This window comes from Salarias fasciatus, chromosome 2, assembly GCF_902148845.1.
Source record: "Salarias fasciatus chromosome 2, fSalaFa1.1, whole genome shotgun sequence".
Classification (NCBI taxonomy): domain Eukaryota; kingdom Metazoa; phylum Chordata; class Actinopteri; order Blenniiformes; family Blenniidae; genus Salarias; species Salarias fasciatus.
The window spans coordinates 7,088,399-7,114,371 of record NC_043746.1 but is presented as its reverse complement, the minus strand read 5'-3'; the positions used below and the strand labels follow the sequence as shown (position 1 = coordinate 7,114,371).

Below are 25,973 nucleotides of genomic sequence, written 5' to 3'. Positions count from 1 at the left end.
CATAGCTCCGTCCTATGAGGCATGTTTACGCTTTACTCGCGTGGTAATTACACATGTCGTCTTTTGTTTTCCATTTCCCATAAAGTGAAGAACATAATGAGGAAAAAAAGAAAAAGGGCTAATTTCTAGAGAGCGCCGCGTAATACTACACAGTGCTCTTTTTGTCTTCAAGCTCATTTAGGCCTCAGAGAACGTCTACAGGGTTTGAAATGGGAGGAGACGAGAGGAAGAGAGGACTGTAAACAGGGACATCGCTTCTCCAGATGGGAAACTTCTGTTAGGCTGTAATGAGAATGCATAATGACACAAACGAGCCTGATAGAGCTAGACATGGCAGCGCCTTCATTCAGAAATATGAAACCAGCAAACCCATTACCGGCATTATTTACTTCTCTTGTTTTATTCCCTGTGATATCTATTTTGAGCTGTAAGTGGAAGACAAATGTCACCATTAAATGCTGAAGGAAACACGTTTCGTTTCCTTTTTTCCCCTCCATTTTTTACAGCCTTGCCCAACAGGGAGTGACGATGAAAAGGCAAGTACAAATGAGAGGAAAACAGAGAAAAAAGGCCGACTGGTCCTAATGGAACTGTTTTCAGCAGCTGCATTAACAAGCCTGTTTGATTTCCTCGTCCTAAGTGAAGTTGTCAGCCCGTGTGTCCAGCGCGCTATGTTTAGGATGTCTAAAAGAGTTGTGTGTTCTGGCACCGGCGGATAATAAATGCTAAAAGCTTGACCTTACGTCTCTTTCCCCCGTGTTGCTCTACGGTCATTCTCAAAACAGACCGACAAATCCTCTCGAGCCGAGGTCAAGAATCCATCACCACTTCTTTTTTTTTTTTCCATACCAACGCTGTGAGAAACAAGCCTGAGGGAAAAGAAGAGTAGCAAAGTGCTCTGAAAACATCATAACGCCACATATTGCTTTCAATTGAATCTCTTGTGCTTTGAATTAGGTTAAAATACTTGTACCTCTCTGAGTGTGGTTCTTTACATATGCAAATGCAGAAATACTGAATTGTCTGCTTTCATTTCCATAATGCGAATCATGAATACGCCTTTAGATTTGCTTGGTTGATTTCCAGCTATGCTCAGAAACAAAATCCATATTTGGCACTGTGAAAAAGGCGCAAAGATGAGTGGATTCTTTTTGAGAAGTGCCAGATTACTCACACATACATACTGTATTAGACATTCAGAAAACACGCACTCTCCATAGACCAGTGTGTTCCTGAAGGAGTCTTATGACTGCGGATTGCTTTAGCATGACAGTTTGGAAGGAAATGTATTGCCTTGTCCTTGCAAACGTGGCACAGCAGTCGATACGGCTTCAGAGCTGGAAGCCGTCTTTGACTGTGAAGGCAAACAGACTGAAGACGTTCTTCGACTGATGAAACAATAGAAGAGAAGAGAGGGGGGGAACATTCTTCTGCGGAGTCGGCATTATTGGATTTGGATTGTAACATGGTAGTATCAAGTTAGGCCGAGGTGGGGGGGGGGGGGCTGTGAATATCACGTTAGAATCACAATAGACAAGACCCGATTGTTATTGCACCGCACTTCCATTAATAATTCAATCATTTGACCCGTGACATGATTTCCCGTAAAACAATCTGATCCTCCGAGTGCTGATGGAGATATTTGAAATCTATGGGTGTGTGCGCTTTGCGTATGTGTGTCTGCTTTGACCTTCCCCAGTATGACACAGAATGGATGCCCGAGGCTGCAACTACAAGTATAATATTTAGAGGCGAAGAGAGGAAAGGAGAAGAGACAAGATATCAGAAAGTGTGCGCCGAAGCTGAAGAGTGCTGCAGCAGCCTAAAGATGTGCTCGCCCCAAGGGTGCTCCAATAAGCACCGCCACAGCAAATGGAAGGTCTCCCACAAACTCTGCACTTAAAACTGCACCTAAAGTCAAGCAGAAAGATAAGAACAATGCATGCAGAGTGCATTAAATCTGAAAACACAGTGTGAGAGCGAGTGGAAACAAGGTTCGGTAATATCATAATGCATCGTCTCAGGGATCACTACTGACAGACGAAACGATGCTGTTCCAGCTCGGGCCCCGCTCCGACTCGGAGGCTCGCATGCATGCAGACGTGGACAAATGGCGGCGGCTGCGACGCACGCGCAACCGCACCGAGCGGCGACACACGCGCACGCGCGGGAAGAAAAAGCAGGGGTGCCATCTATCAGGCTGCAGACGGGGGAGCCTTGGAAGGGGGAAATCTGTCCTGTGATGGCTGTAAATGAGGGCTGTGGCGGCGCTGTCACATTGCATTTGGCTGGGACGTGGGAGCTACGAGGGGCTACAGAGGGATGGACTCTGTGTACGGATATAATGAACTTGGGAAGTGGCTGGAGCATGGGCAGACGCCGCCATTCTGTCACAGCCGGGGCTGCTGCTGCTGGGAGGGAAGGAGGAGAGCAGAGGAAGTAAATTGAGAGCAGAAAAGAAAAGAGTGTGGAAGAGGCAAAGGCAATGATCAAGGCAGAACATGAAAAAAATAACAGGAGAGTGAGAGATAGAGAAGAGCTGGGAAAGCATGGCCGGCCCTGCAGAAAAACACAGAGCTCATCGCCGTCGGATTGGTGAGGCAATACCGGCGTTATACCCGAAGAATATTTACTCTAATTAGAGCCAGCTAATGCGTCTCCAGGTATAAAAGCTGTCGGTGCTTCCCTGAGAATAATTAGAAGCACAGAGCTGGTATTGTCCAGAGGAGCGCTGCGGAGCTCCCTTTGTACATCATTAACAGTTCACTGACAACAAAAGCTGAGTTAATAGAATGTAATGTGGTCTCCTCACCCATCCGTTTGTTCAAACGGCCATTAGGGTAATGCAGAATAATTCCTTCCTTCTGTGCTCCAACCCAAAAACTCAGTGACGCCTCCCGCCGCCCGTGCGGCCCTCTGCCTCCCTCCATTCCCCCAGCAGTCCTGTCCGCTCCCCTCCTCTCCGTCTCCGGCGCTCTGCCTTCCGCATCAGGACGATAAACATAATTTCACGGCACGTTACAATCATCAGTCTTTGTAAAACACACAAAAATCCCCCCCCCCCTCCTCGCCATGAAAGAATTAATTCTGCCTTGCCGAGACAGAGCCAAATGTATAGATTTACAATTGCGCACTCAAGTTCCCCACCGCCTTTTAATGCATCATAAACACTTGGTGTTTTTTGGTCTCTGTTCCAATAAAAACAGAGTGCGCGGGGGTGTAATATCTGGAGCTGGGGGAAATTAAAGCTGAAGTTCCTCTCCTCCTCGGTGCACTCCCAGCACACACACGTGCACACACACGCGCGCACGCACGCACACCTCCACACACAAACGCATGCACACGTTAATCAGCAGCCCAGAGAGAAATCTAAGACCACATCTACACCCAGTGGAGGGAACCTGATACAACCGCACCGTCTCCCCCTACCCACAGTCCCCCCTTTTCTCTTAATCATCAACATACATGCACGCACGCACGCATGCACGCACGTGCGTCTGCTGATAAATTAGACGCCAGGTTCGGTATGATTAACTAAAGTTAATGAAGACTGAAAGTGATCCCAAACAAGGAAACCGTAGAAGGGAAGTATTGGAGAAAACAGGCCGCCTGCATTAGAGAATCACAAGACATTCTTCTTTTTTTTTTTTTTTTTTTGTTCCCATTTCTGCTTCTGCTGTTATTTCCAAAAGTCCGTTTCGGTGTGCGGTGACAAACATAACCCTTCTGACTGGTGGAAAAATAAATCATACTTTCAAGTGTAGACAAATGCCTTATCCGCTGGGAGTAGCCGCAAGCTACAGTCATAATGGCCTCTCGCTCTCCCTCGCTCTCCTCCCCGGCTTTTCTTTTCCTCTCAAGGCAGGGAGTTTCCCTGAACTAGTTTTAAATGTCCACGCAAACCAGCCTTACGCAGCATAAAGCTAACCCAGGGCAGAGCGGTAGCAGGCAATACAGGCTCTTTATTTTACGACAAACTCCAGGATGGTGGGAAGCACTTGAGGCCCCGGGGCCCGACCGGAGTTTTTTTCACTCAAAGCAAACAGAAAACTCTCATCATCTCTAACCATACAAACACACTTAAGCTCAACACATGGCACGGGGTCATTACTCATTCTCGCACTTAAGATGGGAGGATTTTCTTCGGCGGAGACTAGCGTGCGCGTCTGGCCGGGGTCGCGCTCGGCTTGGCCGGGCTCGGGCCGGACCAGCTGCAGAGGTCCGTCTCCTCGCCGCTCTGCTCTCCCCGCTCGCTCTCAGTGCTATCGGGTTGCCACTCCTCCTCCTTCAGCCCATTACACAGGCCTCTTTATGCTGCGCTAAAAGCTGCTCATGTTCAAACACTCCTGGGAAAAGCTCCTTAAAACATGTCAGGATGAGAGGCCCTGTCTGGTAAAATATTAATAGGAAGTTAATTGGTTGTTAATGGACTGGTGCTTGGGCAGGAATCACCCTCCATTAGATAGGCCAAACGAAACACCCCCGTTCAGGGGTGTCATCTTACCACCTCTCCAATCTAATTGGTTTCCGGTCATTGTAGCCGGCGTGTTGCAGCGATCTGGTGTTAAAGACATTACTGCTTCAGCTTTATGAAAGGTCCTTGGAAGTCGCACCAAACATTTCTCCTTTTGATTTTTGGCGTAATGGGTGTTTGGTTACTCCGGGGTCGAGCTTTCACCATCTCTTCCCTTTTAATTGTGCGCTCTTTATTTCATCTTTTCACACTGTAACTCATTCCTTGTTTTACCCGCCGCTCCCTTCATCTCACACATAAGGAAATAGTTTCGACTTTTTTGTTGTTTTGCGGCCGCAGCGACCGCTCGCTCTCTGTGGTCGTCGTTACCCAACAGGAAAGAGCAGGGGGGAAAAAAAAAAAAGAAAAAGACCCCTCTTCTGCTAGAGTAGACATGTAATATTGATGCAGAGCAGACTCGGAGAAACAGAGAAATCAAATGGAATCTAAACTAAGTTCAAATGTCGACATCAACACATACATTTTTGATCATTGCAAACCTACGAGACGCCGTGGCTTTTAAAGGAAGGTTGCTCAGGAAATGGGACTTAAAATGGCGGGAGAGGTTGCCCAGACAGAGCGGGCCTTTTTTCTTTCTTCCTCTTTTATAGATTGGGGTTTCAAATGCACCATGTAGCTAAAAAAAGATGACTCTGGAAGTAAAATTATATTCTGACCAGAGCTAGAGCGGTGCACAATGTGTAAAATTTAAAAAATAAAAAAGACTTTTTGTCCATCTTTCAGGATTTCTTGATGAAAAATTGTGCAAATCCACATCACAAACACTTTCTAAACCACCTTAGAATAACAAATTATTGTCTATCCAATTGTTTTGTGCATGGTTTATTAAATGTTCCGGTTCAGTGCGATGAGGCTTACTCTCGTGACTCAAGCTATTTAACGGTAACCCCACTCAAACACTTAGTGAATCCGTGTCCAATTACAATCCTAAGCAAATGTCAATGGATCCAGCAGATGTTGTTCCACTGCACTCTTCGCCTTGCTTCATTTGACTAATGCAGATAGCACAGCCGCCACTAGATGGTATTCAAACACAGGCGGCGGCGCGCAATGTGCACAAGTAGGGGTTCCAATCCATTTTCTATACCTAATTCAGTCCATTCGGCTTGTCTGGGAAGCTGGAGTCGATCCCAGGTGAAGACTGGGAAACTCGCACACACGGGTCACCAACAAACATGTAAACTGCAAATGTGTAGACCCTCAGACAGGTCAGGCTGAGGATTGTGGGTATTTTTTTCCCCAGATAAACTGATGGATGCATCACCTGGGTCTCGTCCGACCGGCTCTGATGTGTTCTGGTTCCCCGCTGAGATCCATTACCCTGGAGGAGGGGAAGCCTGCATGTGGGAGATGCAGTGCTGCAGGTTGAGACTCTTTAATGTGTCGCTGAAGGGAAAATTAATCTTTCAGAAACACGAGACATGGATTCCTTCAAAGTACTCCGGTTTCTTCCCTCGGTCCCAAAACTTGAGTTTAGGGTTAATTGTTGACTCTCAATGTGAATGTGTGTGACTGATTGTGTGTGTGTGTGTGTGTGTTTGTCTGGACTGGTTTGGATCGGCTCCAGTGACGCTCAGTCGGATAAAAACAGAACAGAAGAGGGAAGGACTGTAATAATTAATACACAGAGACCAAACTTTAACAAGGCTGGTACCAAACATCAACAGCCGTTCGTCGTTTTCACTTCATTTTATTACGTCTGAAGCTGGAAATATTGCAACAACTGAGCGGATTCTTGGCTGGACATTTTACGTTTGGCAAAACTGTCATGAAGCTACAATGAACGCATTATGATACACAACAAAGCATCTGCAAAAAACACTTTTAAGAAACTGTAGAAAAGTTACAACAGTATGAAATGTCCACTCTGGAAAAAATTTAACTTTAATAACATTTGGCACTCAAAAAAACAAAAAAAAAAAGAACCAAAGAAAACAAAAGGCACCCATGTTTGTTGACTAATGGAATATTCTGTATAATTAGTTTTTTCATTGTTTCTGTGTGACCTTTTGACATCAAAATTTCATAAATATACATTTTAAATTGGCAGTAATGCAATCATTGGCACTTTGGGAGAGTTTATTTAGACAACACATGGGGCCATTAGTCAAATATAATTTCTAATGGATGACAACAGCTCTCAGAAATGTTTTCATATGCCTTCAGGCGAGATAGCTTCGCTTCTTAGCATGCATGTCACAACCATTTATTAACTGTCAATCAAAGAGTGGGTTTTTTTTTCCCCCTCTTCTTTTTTTTTCTCGTCTCCGGCACACACAGTAACGCTCATTGTGGAAAAAGCTAGTGCAAATGTCATAGTACAGCAACACAGACAAGCCACAGGGATGGGAACTCTTCAAAACAGGTTTTTCTCACTGCCGCCTTCACCTCGTGAAATTAAAAATTGCCCGTTGTCAATAATCAACAGGGACGGGACGAGGGAGGCCGCACGCCAGGAGGCCGACCGTTCGTCGGCTCGTGTGGAGGAATGCATGCAAGTGCTTTAATCAGCTCCAGAAACACTTGATGTGCACGACGCAGTGAAACAGGCAGTGAGGACGAACAAGAGTAGTTATAATTAGATTACATGAGACTGGAAGAATGTGCTGCCTTCTTCTCTTTACCGGGTATCCAATCACACCCTCGGACTCCAGATGATCCCTGACTTCTTTTCTTCTAACCTCTTCAAATCATTTACCATCAGTGACCATTTGAGCTTCGCAGAAAAAAAGAAAAAAAAAAAAATGAAAAAGAGAAGAAAACAAAAGGAGAACGGTTGGTGGACTGGAGCTTGTGAAACTTAAGAAGAGCTCGTTCTCGTTCTCGTTGTCTAGGCCGTGTTGTGGAACAGGATGGGCTTGACCATGCCCGACAGGATCTTGGGTACGTGAACGCTCACGATCTCCGAGATCATCTCCGGGAAGTTGACGCGCGTCTGCAGGGACTGAGCCTGGATGAACAGGTCGTAGGTGAACTGGTGCAACTTCCTCACAATCTGACAAGGAGAGAGAGAGAGAGAGAGGAATATCACCACCGGGTCATTAGGCAACACATGATTCTGACTGCGAAAGAAATAAAAGAACAAAGTGAGAAGATAAAATGACACTGAAGGCTGTCTTTTTGAGCCGGTTTTAAAAGATAACACTTATTGTGACACTCTTAAGCTCGGCGGAGGGAGGAAAGCCGGGAGGGGTTTGAACTGCGGAGTCTTGATGGGCTCTGGTCTCCTGCCTAAAGGGCCCTGCAGACTCTCCCTGGCTGCCCTCCAGCTGGAGAGGCAGCGAGCCCAGCGCTAAAGGGTAAATCCACAGTGAAAGACAGGAGGCTGAAGCCGCTGCAGCCCGGCTCTCCGTAGGAGGTACTTGAGAGCATGTTACTCATCTCATTGTGATTCTGCAAATCTGTTTCTGATGCTGGTCACGGCCCTTATCGAGGCTGTCGGGGGGTTTTTTTTCTCCCCTCTGAAAACTAATTGTTCTCCTCATAGTATTAAAAGTTCTACTGGTGGGAAAGTGAAAAGGTTGTTCGTCTACTCCCCCTAGTGGCCACACACTGCTCCAAAACAGCAGACAACTTCTCACTCCTAAATGCATGCAAGTTCAGTTTTCAGTATGAAACAGGTGAATAGATTACACTTAAAAAAAAATTCAAAGTGAGTTTTACTTAAACTTAAAAATAAAATCATGTTCTTATATTTTTTCACGTTATTATAAAGAAATTCAAAAAAGTTATTTGTGCTTCCTTTTTCAAGCGATTCAAACAATTAAATAAGTAAATATATATCTAACGGATGACAAAATCATGCATTATTTTCAAAACCCGGTTTTTAAAGGATGTTCTGAGGCTTCACATTTACAATGATTTACTTGTCTATGTAAAAATACTACATATATTAAAAAAAAGAAAATGGACATCTATTTCACATCTGAACTTCATACCAGTAAAATAGTGTTTGTTTAATTTTAAAGTTCTTACTGAAGTATAAAATACATCATTACTCTACCAGAATACAGAGTTCTAGCTTTTTTTTTTTTGTATTTTGCATCATAATTTGTAATTTTTTCATTCTGACTTTAACAGATTCAGCACTTCAGTATTAATTTTAGACAACATTCGATAATAAATCGGGGTTGCTTTTTGTGTTTTCTTGCTCACATTAAATATGAAATGTTTGTTTTTAAAAAGTTGATTTCTTCATACGCCCGTCACTCAATTTCATGCATTACAGACATAAAGCAGCAAACAGTGAAACGCTTCAGAGAAAACACACTGACAGGGAGAGGCAGCAATCACATGAACAGATTCAAAGCAGCAGCACTCTCCTCATCCACTGCCCCATTTCAGACAGATGTTTAATGTTCAACTGCCGGCCAGAATGTTCTTTCACAAATATGTACTTTTTCCCAAAATAAGACTGGTACTTTTTAACTTCTACTCAGTTAAAAAGTCATAATGTCGCATTTACCCGATTAATGTTTTATAGTCTGAACTTTAATTTATTCCATTAGTTTATCCAGTCCCCGTTGCTGGAACACAGCAGAGGTGGAGGACTGCATATGAGGATTTTTAAAGACTTTCGAGCAGAGAAATGTATCATGGGGTGCGAAGAGAATCGGTGAGAATAAGAAAGAAAATTCAAATGCTGCCTCAGGTCTTTGTGGATCGACTGAAGAATCTGCATAGCTGTGCATTCTGTCAATAATTAATGCAGTACAACAATTAGAAAGGTTAAATAGAAAAAAGTGAGGCACTTTATTAGTGTGTTGATTTAATTTAGGTTTAATTTAATCTGGTTGAATTCAGATAAATTCTATGAGGTTAAATGTGAAGAAGAAAAAAAAAAATCTGAGACTAAAACACACGTCAAGCCAGATAAAAACAAATCTGATGTAACAGTCGTCAGCCTGCAGGGGGAGGTAGTATAAAGAGTTGAAAAAGGAGTCAAATCCACAAATCCACCTCCCCTGTCACATGAGGGGGGAAAAAAAAAAAACTGGAAGGATTACTGATGCCAGCAAAGGCATTAATGAGTGAAGAGTTTCAGCTCGATGAGAAGAAGAAGGAACTTTATATTTTAAAATGCAATATACAATAAATTCAGCCTAAATATATCCATAAAATAATGAATTTCTAATATTAAATCGATAACATCCTGCTGTGTGTGTGTGTGTGTGTGTGGAATGAACTCTGCGGAGCTGCGGAGCTGCGGAGCGTTCTGAAGACGTGAATGGGATTCATGTGTATTACCGACTGGAGGTAGTCCAGCAGCTGCGTGAGCTGGAACAGCCTCTGCGTACGGGTGGTCTCTCCGCGGCGGCTGGCCAAGCGATCCAGCTCCTTGATGTAGGAGGTCCGCAGTTCATCAAAACAACGCTGGTTCTTCAGGCCCTCCCCTGGCACTGTGACCACAAAGCCAGAACACAACAATAACTCTCGCAGACTTGACCCCATCAATTCTCCGAAGCATGGCCGCGCGCCGCCGTTACTGGTATTTCACTTGCTGAGCCGACATTTAGGTTATTATTGAGACCGAGTCCCGGCGGACTCACTGATGCTGAAGAGGACCAGGGCCTTCATACAGAGGAACTCCTCCTGGGTAACCTTCAGCATGCAGAACCTCTGGGACAGCAGCTTCATCCTCACGCAGTGCTCGTACATACTGGACACTTGCATCCGGTGGCTGCGGGGAAATAAGAAAAACAGCGTGAGGGTGGAGGGAGAAGGAGCTCAAGGTGCAACAAAAGCAGAGGAAGAAGTGCGAGGCCACGAGAGGGGTCAGGCCGAGAGGAATACAGAAAGGAGGAAGACAATTAACAGCTGCAGAGACAAGAGTGGAGGGAAAAAAAATGATGAAAAGGCGGCAGAGGTGAGAAAAAATGAGTAAGATGGATAATGGAAAAAGAGATCGACAGAGAGGCAGAGAAAAATGAGGGTCAGCGTCGAGGGCAGGCGTATCCATTACCATGCAGGTCAGAGGCAGCGCGGCGCGGCGACAGAGGTCTAATGCAGGCAGAATGAGAGTTTTGCTAATGTTGCACAAATCACCATCCAATTGGAAGCAGCTCGGAGGGCCAGCGGCCAGCGTTAGCATTCACCGCGTCGCCCACCTCCAACAATTTACTGATAAGAAATGGCAGCACTGTTATTTATGTACATGGCGTGCGTTGATTTGTGACCCACAAGCTCCGCGTTGAGTTTTCTAAAGTGCAAGAGGAGAGGCAGAAAAACAGTGTCCGGAAGAGCTGGGCGCAGGCCTGGAGGTTGCAGCACAAATCAAAACTCGTCTAAGTGAATAATCGAAGAGCGGAAACGGTTCATAAGGCCGTCGGCTGGTTTCTGTACAGATTAAGGGGAATAAAGTTTTCGAGGTGATTCCACAGGCTTGTTTAAAGGCTCGTCTTTAGAAAGTGGATGTTTCAGAAACTTTGTCCGGTGCAGGTGGAGAGAAACGAGCCGCTCGGACTTACTCATTAAAGACCAGGTCGGGGGCGAAGTAGAGCATGGAGCTGTTGGTGAGCGTGTACGACCTCCACCCCAGGGCGAAAACCATCACCCCCATCCATGACAGCTGAATCAGTGACATCTGATCGTCCACGTGCAGATCACGGAAACCTGTCGACAACACTCATTTATTAGCCGGCCGCTCCGATTCATGCAGTCAGACGTGACCAAGAAACTATTTTCCATTCATTTCTGAGACAATGGGAGGAAAAACAAAGAAAAAACAAAGATCACACAGCAGAAAGGAAGTGCTGTCAGCTTTCAGCCCTCATTTTCCGCCTTAGATAGGTTAATAGCTCCATCTAGTGGCTAATATTCAAACCGCCTTGTTTACATTGACATGGAGCTTCAACTGGCACAGAAGTCTGGCAACGTCTTCCCTCTAAGGTCTTGAGGCTTTGCCCAGCGCCAACAGATTTCAGATACTTGTCCAGATAACTTCGAAGCCCGTCTCAATTTACTGGGAAATGTCAGAGACTTAGAGCGTGCTCCCTTCTGCTGGCTCAGTGGTATCCTGTCTCTTACCCCCCCCTGTTGCTGACAACCTCGGCCTTGCAGCTTTTTTCTTTTTCCTTTTTTTGTTTGGCTTTAAGTAAAAACGGTATGTCTGGCGATAGAGTGAAGGTGAAACGGCTTCTGCCGCGGCCCGGGCGCACACGGCGTGCGCCGCCGCCGCCGCCGCGTTGGCCGTGGAGGAGTTTACCTGGCATCGCCTTGGCCCAGCGCACCACGGTTACCAGCTGTCTCTCGCCCAGCTCGTTGAGGCTGGTGAGCAAGGACGCGGGGCTGTCCGGCTCGGCGGGGTCGTGCCCGGCGTTCACCACGGACGGCTCGATGGCCTGCAGGATGCTGAGCAAGGACAGGCAGGAGCGCAGGGTCGGGGGGATGCCAAGAGCCAGGGCCTGGGACGCTGCTCAGGACGAACAGACGGACAGGATGATGGACGGAGAGGACGGACAGCACGGAAAACAACACCTGATCACATCTCTGAAAGTCGAGGAATCTGCCAGGACCGAGTCACCACCTTGAGCCTTGGCAGCTGGATTTCCAGGCTCCAGGGCTGCGTCTCTCCTCCCGGCCCTGTCCTCCCGGTCTCCGTGCCCCCAGGCGGCGGGCTGTGGCTCCTCCTCCCCGTTTCTCGTCTGTCCGGCACCCTTCAGCCGGCGACCTTGAATCGACCACAGACAGCACGGGCGAAAGCAGAAGACAAAGAGGGAGAACAAAGGAGCATTACAGGCCGTTTAGTGGAGTTACTGGAGGATAAATATCTGGGGAAAATGTAGCTACTATAATTGGGAATCCACTTATCATGCAACTCATGGAGCTTTCCCTTATCATAACCATGTGAGGAAGTTTCTGTCCGTTGGCCAATCAGCCAAAAGAGAAATGATCCTTCCTTTTTTTTCTACCTCTGCTGGACTACTTTTGTTACACTGTACTCAAGTTGGAACAGTAAAATCTAAGGTATCTCACTACTTTGAGTCCATTTTCCAAATGCAAACCACAACTATTTTCCATCCTCTCTCTCTCTCTCTCTCTCTTGCTCTCTCTCTGCTCCTCCTCCACTGCCTCACCTTTCAGGCTCATTCCTGACATGAAGCACCTCTTTAGGCGACACGAAGCGCAGTTTTTCCGCCTCAGCTTGTCGATGGTGCAGTCGTTCCGGCTGGCACACAAGTGGTTCTGCTTGCCTGAAGGCGTAGAAAAAAAACAACAAAAAAAAAAAACCAAAAGTGAGGGGAGCAGGGTTCAACAATGGCCAGGGCCTCCGCTCATAGCAACGATATGTGGGTGTTTACTGATAACAAATAACCGGCCCTCATGAGGCCAGGTCACTGTGCCCCGTCTGCATCAGAGAGCGAGCGTAAGCGAGAAGAAATTAAATCACAGGAGCAACCGCTCGGCGCTCGCCGGCGGACCTGAGAGCGTTTCTCACCCACCTGCAGCGGCCCTCTTGAAGAAGACCTTGCAGCTGCCGCAGGTGACGGCGCCGTAGTGACAACCGGAGGCGTCGTCGCCGCACACCTGGCACACTCTCCTGTCCGACAGGTACACACCTGGGAAGAAGTCCTCATGCCTGCACACACAAGCATGAGCTTTACATTTCAAGATGATCTAAAACCGAGGAGGTTCACGCTAGACTACCAGGTTTTCTCCCCTAAAGCACGAGGTTGTCAGGGCATTCATGCTGAGTCGTGTTCCACTTTCAACTGTTATATTTCTGTCAACTGATTGTAAGTCAGTAGCAGGTAAGTGTGTGTGGCAACCTGTGATTAAAGAATGGCAGCTTTAATCTCTCCATGAATCAGTAACGAAACATTATCCTCAATTTGGTGCCGCTCTTACAGTGACACTGATACATTCATTCTTATTTCTGTCAAGTCAAATGAACTGTGGGCAGTTTAACAGCCACAGATCAGGACTTCTCAGGAAAATCACAAACATGATTTTTTTTAGGGCAGTTTTACACCCACAAAATGGGACTTTTCTGAAAAGTTTCACTGAAACACAATAATAACTTTTCAGGAGAACATCCCATGCTCAAGGGAGAATTTTCCAGGAGCCCTGGAGTTAGGATGAACTTTGATTCAGCCGAACTTGCATGTTGAAACACACCTTGGTCAAGACCAAGAAGAGCAGCAGGGTCAGTGGCGTGCAGGGCGATTGTAATGCTGAAACACAGCTGCGGCTGAGCCAGCATTAAACTACAGGGTATCAATCCAAACCATAGCCATTACAGTCATAATGTTTGTTGTAATTCTGCCACAATTTTTTTTTTGTAGCCTTTTTTCTCTTTTTTTTTTTGTTAAAAGGAACCAAAAGTGAATAACGACATCTCAATACCCACTTCAAAGAAAAGGCTGAAGCTTTGTTGACTGCGTTTTGGTCAACAGACACTCGCCTGCCGAGTTCATAATTAGAATAAGATGGAGCACATGGGAGCGGACGGGCACTGGTGAAACAGAGATCTGCGGCAGGGTTACTGCGAATGAAAAGCCAAACAGAGGAGGGAGAAAAAACTGTTACTTACCTGAAACTGCGGTCTGCGCAATTCAGCCAAATAGGAGGCTCGGTCTTGATGTTGGAAAAAGTGGGTTGCCCTTGAGGAATCGCGCTCGGGAAACTTTCCACTTGGCCGTACCCTGGTGCCATGGCCGCTCGCATGCCACCTTTAGCGCCCTGCTGCTCGCCCCTACTGTACCAGACACAGCGGCATTCCTGCTTGGCTCCGAGAGACGATTGACCACAATTACAATATTTACACTGGAAATTATGTCCGGCGGGTGCGCCGCGCTGCGGCTCGGGTCGCTCGCCGTACGCGCGCTCGGTTGCGCACCACACTCCCGGGGCATCTCTGTACAGGCTGGGGGCGGCGGGGTAGGCAGAGTAGGGCTTCAGGGGCACGGCCACATGAGAGGGCGCGGGCAGCTCCTGCGCCGGGCTCACGAACACGCTCGGCTCCTTGCAGACGTATCTGGATATCACCGAGCCGCGCGTCACAGCCCGCGCGCTGTCCATGTCGTCCGATCTGAACAGATCCATGCAGCTCACCTGTTGTATGCCGTGGCACACTTCCCCAAAGTCGTCCTCCCTCGCGCCGGAGTCGCCCAGGACGAGCCTGGCGCCCTCCGGGTTCATGCTCCCAGCCTGGGAACGGCTCCCCGCGGCGGGGTCGCAGTCTGCGAAGGCGCCGCTCGAGCACTGGTTCGTGCCGCCGAGCGGAGACGCCACCGAGTCCAGACCCAGAGACACGGACACTGCCTTGCTGAGCTCAGTGGTCGGGCACGCGTACGGCTCGCCAGGATCCGGGCGATCGCGCTCATTCATTAGTAAAGAGTTCTGCGTCTCCTCCAGGTCGGACAGGCTCGGCTGAAAGGCCATGTTCGGCTTCGTCCTTGGAGTCGGAGCGGCGCGCTGGGTGCACGGAGAGCCAACAAAACAACACTTTCCTGGCGAGAAAACGCCTACCCAATGAGGCTCCACTCATGTGTGTCAGCGGATGGGGAATTCAGATTAGTCGTCGACGTAGGCTGTGGCGAGGGAAGGGACGTCCCGCACGACCCGACCAGTAGTTTCACACGAATAAACTTTTTTTCTTGTATTCCTCCTCCTTTTCTCTCACTCTTTAAACAAAGTAGCCTCTTATTGCGTGCCGCGGCTTTCTTTTAACGCACGGGCGAAAAGTGCGCGTCAGGAGCGGAGGAGCGTAGGAGGACTTTGAACTTTGACGTGAGGAGTAACCCCGGTGTCACTTATTATACCGACTGGAAACTTGAGACGAATCTCGCGAGACGGAACCGTGAATATACAGTATAATAACGGCGACTTACTATAGCAGGCTGCTGTCATGTCCGTCCCCCCCCCCCCCCCCCCCCCCACCCCACACACACACACACACACACACACACATATACACACACACACTCTGACATACAGTGACAAATTCACCGGAAAGGAGGAACAAAACAAAACACTTTCACGTTCGTGTGAGTCCCGCAGGCGCGTTCTCGTGTATTCATGAGGCCTGATTTCATGTGAAAACGCAGTTGCGAGCGCGGCAGCGGGGAAAGCGGAGGCTCCGGTGGTCATGCTGTACTTTCATCTGTTTATTTTTGGGACAGCATGTGATTTATCAGCAACGGGAGAAGGGCGCAGATAAGACTGCAGACTACTAGGAATATAAGACAAATATAAATAATGACATTTCTATTAACATATCCCAAACTGCAATAAAAGGAGAAGAAATATCACGATGATGAATCTAAAAAAATAGAAAAAAAAACTTTTTCAAGGAGGAAAAGAGAGAAAGGAACAAGTGCAGTGATTAAAGATGCAGGCAGGGACTGTCTTGCAGAGTGCATTTATTTATTTATTTGTCTCCTTGTTTTGGACAGGCAGACAGGAATGCATCGATAACTGGCACATACCTCACGCAACACTGGGCTTCTTTATTTTGGAGATAAGCACTGCAGGATTTCCCATTTACTTAAATGTCAGAGCTTCAATTAATCAACATTACAAAACAAAAAAGTGAAATTGCAGTCGTGTATAATCAGATTGATAAGGACAGCTTTCAACTTTTTTTTTTAATATAACTGACAACAATGATAACCTGTAGTCTTGTATATGTAACACTGCTGGGAATGGTTGTGTTTGTTCAGAAACTTAAATGGTTTTTCGACAGATAGTCATAATTCCACAGTTGTTTGTTTACAATCGTAATGGAATTAAAAATCACCAAATAATAAAAGGAGATATAATATAATTTGTTGTCAAATTCGAGCTGCTATTACTTTTTTTTTTTTCATTTACAAAGCTACTGATGTGGTAATCTTCTCCCACACTTCTAAAATTTCTCAGCGTCTTGTTCTCGGGCGAGGTGGGCCAGCAGCACACCTTCTCACATGGATTCAAACTCATCAATGCGCTGCTTAGTGTTGCCCTGACGAATCTGACGCAGGGTCTTGTATTTGTCGCGGCCCGCCCTCACATTTTCGGCATGGATCAGGTCATTGGGGGTCTTTTTGCTCTCATCCACAGCCTCAGAGAGCTCAAAGCTCAGGAACTGAAAGAAAAAAAAGAAGAGCACAAACACACAGTGAACAAAATCCTCCTGCCAGAGACTGGGAGACTATTCAGAAGCCTTACCCCTCTCCCCCTATACTCCCCTCAATCCCATCTGCAAACACTCTTTTGTCCATCATTATTAAGGCCATTTTTGTGTTGAGTCATCTTTACAACGTCATATCTCATTTTGGCTGAGAGATAGAGACCGCGGATGAGATCTGCAGCATGAATGAAACCAAAAGAATGATAATGCACAAATGCAACAATGTTTAATTATGTAAAGTGCACTTAGTTCTGGTGAAACGCCATTTTTGTAGGTAATTAGGCTGCCGTCCTTGCAGCAAACTGCACCTCTCTATAGGACAGCGTCCATAAACAGCGAAGGCAAGGCTGCATGAAAACACACACAGATCTTTAAGCACAGGTACGGAGCAAACGTGGCTTTCAGACCACATGCAGACCACAGGAAACGGGGAAAGGGAGCAGCAACCAGCGCAGGTGGGTGTGGTGAGCCGAGTCACTCAACACTACACTGCTGTTTACTGTTTGCAGTCATCAGCCAGAACATTAAGACCAGAACAAGTGAACGACACTGATTATCATGACGCCTGTTGATGGACGGGGAACTTCAAGCAGGAAGTGAATATTTTCCTACTGAAACTGACATGTTAAAAACAGAAAAACGGCTCTAGACTGCTGCAGCGGCGAGCATCCTTGAATTGTGGTTGAAACAAGCCAAAGTGGTAAACCAGTAAGAGGGTCGGCTAACCACCTGATGCACGCGGTGAGTGAAATCTCTGTGATCTAACCCAACACAAGCTACTGGAGCTGGAAATGCTTCAGGGGTCAATGCCAGTTCAGATAGAAAGGTGTCAGATTACAAAGTGCGTCATATTGTTTTGTGGTCGAGTTAAGTAAAGGAGGATCTACGTAGTATTTACAGCAAAACAGCCATTTTAGGAGTTACTTATCCAAAAACCACTGAAGAGACGTGCTGGGAAAGCTGGACAGAAGATCAATATTCATCATCTGTCTGCTCTGAGACTTTGTGCTGTAAGCAGCCACATGTGCTTTGAATCCCAGTGCTTCAAGAAACAAGCCAAAACACTCACAATTACAAAACCTAAACATCTTCATACTTTGTGCCTGATATTCACTAGTAACCCTCTCACAGCAACGACCTGGTAGTGCTACCAGAGATATTTTCACTGAAAAACCAAAAGCAGAGATGACTGACCAATCCCTAACTTGAATAAGAACAATTGTTTAGTTCAGTTCATCTTCTATCCTGATCGCTGAGCCAGTCCCAGCTAACTGCAGGCGAGGGCAGGATACGACCAGGACAGGTGGCCAGTCCACCAGAGAGACAGCGACAGCAATGTTCACTCACATTTACACCAAAAGGGGAAACTCAGGGTCACCAATCAACCTCACGTGCATGTCTTTGGAGGGAGGAAACACACTCACACACACACTGAAACAACACGAAAGTCGATGCAGAAAGGTCCTGAACCCAAACCTTCTGGCTGTGAGGAGAGACTGCTCACCACTGCACCATCAATCCAATCCAATTACAATAAATTTTATTAAATCCAATGTGCCATTTATAAACCCTTGCAACTAAACAATTCCTTTTGTATGTTTTTATTCAGAGATGCATTTATTTGAAATGCGTTACAGAGGACCAGATCTGTTTGAATAAGAGTGTTTTTGGAATCGATGTCCAGGGCTTTCTCCATCTAACTTTGGTTCAGTGTTGGTGTTTAGTAATTCATTCATCTGCGCTCTCTAAAGCTCCCAGACAGCTCCGGGACTGCTCGCCTCCAGCTGAACATGACCTCTGACTAGGAGGTGATTAAGACAAAAAGCAAATCAGTCAAATAGAGAAACTGGCTCCGCTCGTCTAATCGTACCTTGAGGTTCTTCTGCAGCCTCTGGTTCTTGTGGGCCTCTGTTACTCGTTCCTCCTCGCTTCGATCTCGCACCATGCCCGGGGAAGTCAGCTCGGCGCTCGCCTCGGCGCTGCTCTCATCCGTCTCGTCGTGCTCGTGCATATGAGAGTGGACGGGATCCTGGATGTGGACCCCCATGAGTTTCGTCTTCAGCTCGTCTTTGGTTCGCTCCAGATCGGCCTCCACCATCATCGCCTAAAAAACACACGAAGACACACGCTGATGCACAGAGGCTGCATATTAAAGTACACCAAAGTGATCAGTCCTCCTTTGAAATGTGAAATCCCCTTATTTAACATTTTATATGCATCGCAGGATTGGAAAATCATCACTGGAGGACTACCAAAGAATGAGAGCACTTCATACAAGTGGTATATTTGTATGCTGATTTGGTTCCCATGCACTTTGCACGTCAACTATGGCTTTCCAGGACTGCGATTTGATCCCTCTGTGCTCATGTTTGATTCATCCTTTATCTCCCTCATGGGCCTTTTCTTGGCTCTCACCCTTTTCTGCCATCGCTTTGCCTCCTCGTCCTTTTTCTTCTTGGCGTCTTCCAGCTGGGAGATCTTTGAGGTGAGATCCGCCAGTTCAGTGGCCTATACAAGCATGGACACAAATGGACAGAGAGTGGAGCTAAGAGTGCACCTGATCAAAGGTCATTGTGCTCCGTAAGTGTGCCGCAGAGGGATGTGCGAGTGTGTGCGAGCGTGTGCGTGCTCTACAAGCAGCGTCATGGCTGTAGTGAATGTCTTTACACAGAAAATGTTGATTTTTTTTTTCTTTCTAATGAGCAAAACTTCACAACATAACTGAATTGAATTGCTTCAAACGTCACATTTGATGGTCGAGACTCTGATCACAGGGGAAATGTAAGTGCATCGGTGTATTGGTGTGTTGTGCACGACTACCAGGTTTTCCTGGCTCTTAATCTGGCTTTCAGAGTGGTGTAGCAGGGCTGCTTTGGCCTCGACTGCAGCTTTACGGTCCTTCTCCAGGCGCTCGGCCTCCTCCTGAGCAATTGTTCTCTCCTTTTCCAACTCCAGCGCCTTGCGAGTCTGCTCCTCCAGCTCTGAAACAAACACACAAGCACACACGAGCGCTCGAGCACACCCGAACCTACCAACATCCTATAAGCTTTACAGCTGTCCCCGTATCACAAAAGCCTTTTAACATATCCAGCAGTTCTTTTAATATTATTTAATAGGAAAGAATCAAGTTGTCAGACCATCTTGAGCTCTCTTTGTCTGTTCTTCAATCTGTCTCAATCTCTCCATCAGTTCCATGGTCTCACGAGCAATCTTCTCAGTTTCCTTCTCGGCGTTTTCTCGCTTTTTTTTCTCACTCTCGAGCAGAGCCCTGACAGGAGAATTGTGCATAAATACACATGTGGAGGATAAGGGAGAGAGGGAAAAAAAACTTTATCTCCTGACAGCTCTTTTTTCAAGTGGAGAGAACACACAGTAAACTGTAAAATAAATAAATAAGTGACAGTTTTTCTCCTTCTTTACCTCTCCATCTGCCTCTTGTTCTTCTCCTCCCTGGCTTGGGCCTTCATCTGCTGCACCTCGATAGTGTCGGGCTTGCGTCTGCGCATGTACAAGTCATGGTTCCCCATGCACAGCGCCAGGATGCGTTTGTTGATGCGAAGCCGAGGTACATAAAAAACAAAATCCTACAACAAACCAGACAGAGTCATCATTGATTTATTAGACTCCATGTTCACATCAAGTTTAAACACCTTAAGAGCAATGTTTTGATTTGGAGGCTTTAGTAAGTTATTTTTTTTAAACTCTTGGATACTTTCCTCAAGTCTTTGCATGCAACCTGAATCCAATTTGGACTCAGGGTCCAAACTCATGTTCATAAATGAGATCAAGTAGCAGCTGCTCTCATTTTAACACCTCCTGCAACTTATGCTATTCACTTCAAAAATGATCAGTTATTCTCATACAGCCATATATATCATATATATGGTTCTTCAGATGTTTGCATACTAATGGCTAATGCTTGGATAATGAGCACTCTAGGTACTGGAGGAGGAATGTCTACTTAATCCTCTCCACAAGCATCTATAAATGAGTTAAGCTTAGTTAAGCTTTTAATTCAGCATACCATCAAGGTGGGAAAAAAAATATATTTGGTTTGTTTGATTTCACAAGTGAAAGTTGAGACCCTGGAAAACATACATACTGCCTCCATCCATTCACAGAGAGACAGACCGTCCACATCTCTGGTCACTGCAGAGTGACCATTTCCATGCACAGATGCACAGATCATGCAGAGAATCCCCAAACAGTCTTCAACTGGGGGCATCGTCGCTGTGAGGCAAGTATTAAAGAACTAATAACCCCTAATACTGTAAAATAAAATATGTTAAAAAACCATGTCCTCTATTTCTCTTTTATTTACCCTTTAAATTTTTTGCTGTAAATTATCTACAATCTCATTTCTCTTCATGCTAATGTTGGTAAAAGCCTGACGCTTCCTAATGGTTTGTGGAATATTCACCCTGTCATTTTGAAGCAAATTCACACTGAGGATATTGAAATGGTCTACCATGAGAAAAAGCTTTTCTGTTATTTCATTTAACATCACAGCCGCCCAGTGTCAACAGACCAGAAAGAGCAGTTACTACGATTAAAAATGTCTTTGTCATATTTCCACGTTCCCACGGGACAGGTCGGACCATCTGGTGGGCCGTTTTAGGCCTGCGGGCCATATGTTTGACACCTCTCTGGTTTGTCTGGTCTCGTCAGGAACAGTCTTGCTTTACAAGGGTCTTTTGTCTGCTCATGTTTTGGTTTGATATTTACTATTTGTCTCTTTACGTATTGTGGCTGGCCGTTCCATTTCCAGTCGCCCTTTATGTGGTTTACCTGACTGGTCCTTTTGATTGTTTCCACCTGTGTGTGTGTGTGTGTGTGTGTGTGTGTGTGTGTGTGTGTGTGTGTGTGTGCGTGTGTGTCCCAGTCTGTCTTTGTGTCCTTGCTGGCCGCTCAGTTTTGTTTCGTTGCCTCACTGTGTTTGTTTTGTTTTCCCCAGATTCAATTCCTCCTCAGATTTTTGTTCAGACTGCGGCGTTTTGTTATTGTTTTGTGGGCCGCAGCTTTTGTTCCTCCTTCTATGCCTGCGTCTGTGTTTGACTTCTCCATCGCTGCTCTGTGACAGAATTTGGTGACAATAAAGTCAAGTTTGAGAGAAACTTAAATGTTGCTCAGCAAAAATAAGACCTGGAAACATTTTCAGGCTGTTCTTGAGCACGACTACAGAATAAAATAAGGTAACTTTATTAATCCCCAGTGGAGAAGGAAAATTTTATATGATAAAATGTGAATACGTTCTTAAATCTATAGATAACCATTATGCATCATTACAAAGTGGTTTGTAATAAACCTAATTTTCTCTTATCTTTTGATACAGCAGCTAAATTTTTTATCTTCTTTGGAAATCTTGATTTTTTTTTTTAATTGCAGGCCATGAGGCATTTTTGTATTTCACACCACTGATCTGAAGGAAAAAAAGCTTCTTTGCATCTTAAAAATAAATGCATTTTAATAACATATAGCTACTTTGCGCCATAGTCATTCCATTTCATTTGATTTTATGACCTTCCACACAGCCCTGTAATTATTACTGATTTCAATTTTTTCTTGGTCCTCCGATCAGTGGCTTCTAGTCATATTTCCATCATATGGATGACATTAAAGCTATTCTATTGTATTCTGTTCTATTCTATCCAGTGTGTTCCATGCAGTGACTTCCAAATCATATCTGTTTTCAATGTCTCAAACATCTTCCAAATCAGTCAGTCCAGTACTGTTTTTTAAATTTTTTTCATCTGTGCACAGATTTCTCTGGACTGACTGAATGGTTCCGCAGTATTATGTACAGCAGATGATGAGCGCTTGGTTCAAGCTGTGAAGTCTTTCACAGAATAATGACCTCCTCATCGGTGCTCCTAAAAGTCTCTGGCACTCGCAGATGCCCTTTTCTATCCTCAATTATGTTTCTGACCTGTTGCCTTTTGACTTTATTGTGTTTTTTAAGTCATTACTCAACTTTTTCTTTTGTTCTTTGCTTTTTTTTACAGCAACAGTTCTTGCCTTCTGCATTTGATATACTGTCCTTGCATGAGATATAATAAAAAATAATTAATACAGGGTGTTGATTTTATTGGATACTGTTTTTTTTAATTAAATTTTAATCAATGACACTACTTTCAGAGGAATCAGGATAAGAAAGCTGATTTTCCCACACAATTAACTTCAAATGCCTGATATTGAAATACTTCTGGGATGTATCAACACTAAATAATGGCTGGATCTCACGTATATAGCATGTTTTAGCAGCTTTCAGGCAGGATGTTCTACTGATTCACACACAATTCCACGCACGCTCACCACCAACAACAGCGTGGCCACACTCCAGCGGTCTGCACGCTACAAATGTTTACAGTTCACTTACTGGAGCTTTCCTGTCAATCGGCTTGATGAGGAATTTCTTGTCATTGAAGGAGATGTTTCTGATCTCACTCCAGGGGAAACCGATCTTTGGGGTCATTCTGTAAATCAATGCTTCAGTTTACAATTGGTTTGGAGAGTACGGTTGATTTCATCATGTAATCCTGTCTCAGTATTTCATATCGTCACACATTTGAGCCATAAAAAGCAAAATAATCAAAAATTTTCAAGAGATCATCCACAAAGAGTGGAGCTTCATGGGTTGCGACCCACCTGTCCTTTTTGTCGTAGATGTTGAGTCCCAGAGCATCCACCCCCAGCCACAGCTCCGACCCCTTCTTGTTCTTGATGCTGAAGTAGTTGACCCCATACATCTCCAGATCCTGCGCTATCTTCAGATACTCCACCATTGCATCCTCCCTGCGGTTGCGCGGCACAGTTTCACCACACTCTGAATGTCAAAAAAGTGCTTTGACGCAAAAGTGCTTCTCGGAGTAAGACTTTCAGTACCTCAGCACTCCCTTGTGCTCCTGGTGCCACACCTGGATTCTTTCCTCCCACTGATTCTTATTCAGCTTGTGCTGCTCCAAAACCCTGGTTTTAGCAGTAAAGCGGACCCACAAGTTAAAATTCAGATAACCTACGCTGGGATTAAGTTGAACTGTGGTAATATTGAAATGCGCGGAGCGGTCTACCTCTGCGGCAGCAGCTTCTCTCTTGAGAGGTATCCTGGAACGTGGTAATCTTTCCTGTAGTCCCCATGTTTGACCTGGACGGCGTACGAGGCCAGGAGCACTGCAGTCTCAGGCGGACAATAAATGTCATCATTTAAGATGCTTTCTTTAACCTAAACCACAAAGCAAACACACGGAAACCATGTTTTTACACACAAATCTCTGTATCTTGTGTGTCATTTCAGCAACAAAGGTTTCTAACGGTCGACAACGGCTGTTATGAGTTTCACAGACAAAGAGTTTTCTGGGTAATAAAGTGTTGTTTAGTGCCCGGACATATTTTTCATGAAAAATCCCACAAGGTTTAACAATACGTCCATGAGTCATCGCGGGACCCCCACCACTTGTTAGCCCAAGTTCAACTCTTAACTTTGCTAATCTTCATTCATTATTGCACCTGCAGGGTGGCACCGCTGCACAAGACAGCCCGACTTCAATCGATGGATCCACATTTGAATGCTTTTTTTTTTTTCTTTTTAATAGGAATTCAGTGTTATTGCTGTTGGTATTTTTATGCAAATACTGCCTGTGTCTGGGTAATTATGACATTAGTCAAAAATTAAAAGGGTGCAAATCCCTTTCACTGCATAAAAAACATGTGAAGTCACCTAATTCAGAAAATGAATTACAGCGACTAATGGTCATCATTATGATTCAGTGTCTCAGCGGTGCCAATTTAAAACATCAATCCCTTTTTAAAAAGCCGGTAAATGCACTCATCTCTGACCTGCAGGAAGAAGAGGCGCTGCGTCGCCTCCTGGATCAGCTCGTCGGCGACGTCCTCGGGGTAGAACTTGGCCCGGAACTTGATCAACAAAGGGTTATCCCTCTTTACGTCCTGGGCGGTCACCTGAGGTCCACCCCAGCACCACAGAGGGATGTCAGGATGGACGAATACAAACTAACTGGCCTTGATGGAGTGACGCTGAACAATCACATCTTAATGAAATCAAGGGAAGGTGCGTAAACGACGTCCTGCTCACCCTCTTGTTCAGCTTGAGCCAGGTGGAGAAGCCTTTGCTGTCATGATACTGGAGGCCAAAGAACCACGTTTCCCTCAGTCCGATGGTCTTCACAATCTGAATACATGAATAAATGCATCACAATTCAACTCTCATCTGTCCAGGCACCTGTGCGATTGTCATGTAAGATGTACCTGATCAAAAAGCTGTTTGCCAGTGGTGCTGGGCAGGATGGCGAACTCCAGCTCCGCATCCATGGTCGTGACCCGGACATTTATCTGCCGGAGGAAAGACTCATGGTAAATCACAAGGGGGGGAAAATATCTGTGAGAATCATTCATCTGTGTGTCTGGAGAAGAAAGAAGGCACATGCAGAGCAACAGCTGGGTGAGCAGAAAAGATGAGGAGCACTTCCAATTTAGTAATAACGTTGTTTGTTCTTTGGAAAAATGCTAAATTGTTGGGTTTTTTTGACAGCAAAATGACCAAAAAGAGTATTTCTTACATTCTTCTGTTCAACCAGGAGCATCCAATCGCAAGAGGTTGGTGGGGACTACAATCAAAAGATGAAGCCCACAGTATTTTAGACTTAACCGAGAACATGGGGTTCATTCCGTGATGCATTAGTGCTAACCACGGGTCAAAGCAGCCACAGCGTTATACCTGCAATCGTTGAAAAATGCAACACAAGAGGAGTATTTGCTCCATTCCCCGCAAATCTTTCCAGGATGTGCTAAGCAAAGCAGTCCTCCATTAGTGCCCATTTTAATAATAATAGAAACGATAATAATGTAGCCTTGCCGAACAAACTGTTTCAATGAATATTCATGCAATTGAGGATGGAAAGCTTAACTTTGCAACTGTTTTGTTTATAATGCAACAGCTCTGCAATAAGCCCAGGAACACCAAGGCACCAAGTTGGAAACAACTGGCGACTAGACATGACAAACTGATAGGCACTTATCAGGTTGAAGAAGAACACTTTAATATGATCCTGTAGCTTTTTTTTTCTTCTTTTGAAAGCAGGTTTACTAATTTTAAAGAAAGAGGGATTGAAGTTACAGAAGAAATAACGACGTATAAGGAAATATGTATACTTACAGTTGACATTTGTGTTTTTTAATCTGCGGCTGAAACACTTCTTCTTCGTCGTCTTCTTCAGAGAGGAGCCTGGAGTAGCCTTATCTCTGCAGAGTCATATGAAACTGCTTGCAATACCTACAAGGATTATGGTGGAGTGAGAATGGACCATTGTATTG

At 45.4% G+C, this 25,973-nt stretch overlaps 2 protein-coding genes across 3 annotated transcripts; both read right to left on the bottom strand.

Moving 5' to 3' along the window:
* Positions 1-6,780: 6,780 nt before the first annotated feature.
* On the bottom strand, positions 6,781-14,917 carry LOC115398769 (androgen receptor-like). Its single transcript, XM_030105708.1, has 9 exons — positions 14,067-14,917; positions 12,976-13,112; positions 12,610-12,726; positions 12,060-12,203; positions 11,739-11,945; positions 11,002-11,146; positions 10,084-10,214; positions 9,782-9,933; positions 6,781-7,529 (listed from the first exon to the last, which is right to left on the bottom strand). Exons 1-9 carry the CDS (start codon positions 14,915-14,917, stop codon positions 7,365-7,367), a joined length of 2,049 nt encoding a protein of 682 aa, XP_029961568.1. The 3' UTR covers positions 6,781-7,364.
* Positions 14,918-15,927: 1,010 nt separating this feature from the next.
* LOC115398773 (moesin-like) lies at positions 15,928-25,933 on the bottom strand. Of its 2 annotated transcripts, XM_030105721.1 has the most exons (15): positions 25,816-25,933; positions 25,220-25,267; positions 24,909-24,992; positions 24,736-24,831; positions 24,480-24,602; positions 23,714-23,865; positions 23,529-23,612; positions 23,292-23,438; positions 23,023-23,119; positions 20,067-20,230; positions 19,784-19,914; positions 19,467-19,627; positions 19,062-19,154; positions 18,517-18,750; positions 15,928-16,601 (listed from the first exon to the last, which is right to left on the bottom strand). In XM_030105721.1, exons 1-15 carry the CDS (start codon positions 25,822-25,824, stop codon positions 16,437-16,439), a joined length of 1,788 nt encoding a protein of 595 aa, XP_029961581.1. In that variant the 5' UTR covers positions 25,825-25,933; the 3' UTR covers positions 15,928-16,436. The 2 variants fall into 2 exon arrangements, with proteins under 2 accessions (XP_029961581.1, XP_029961589.1); XM_030105729.1 differs by lacking the exon at positions 25,220-25,267.
* Positions 25,934-25,973: the final 40 nt, after the last annotated feature.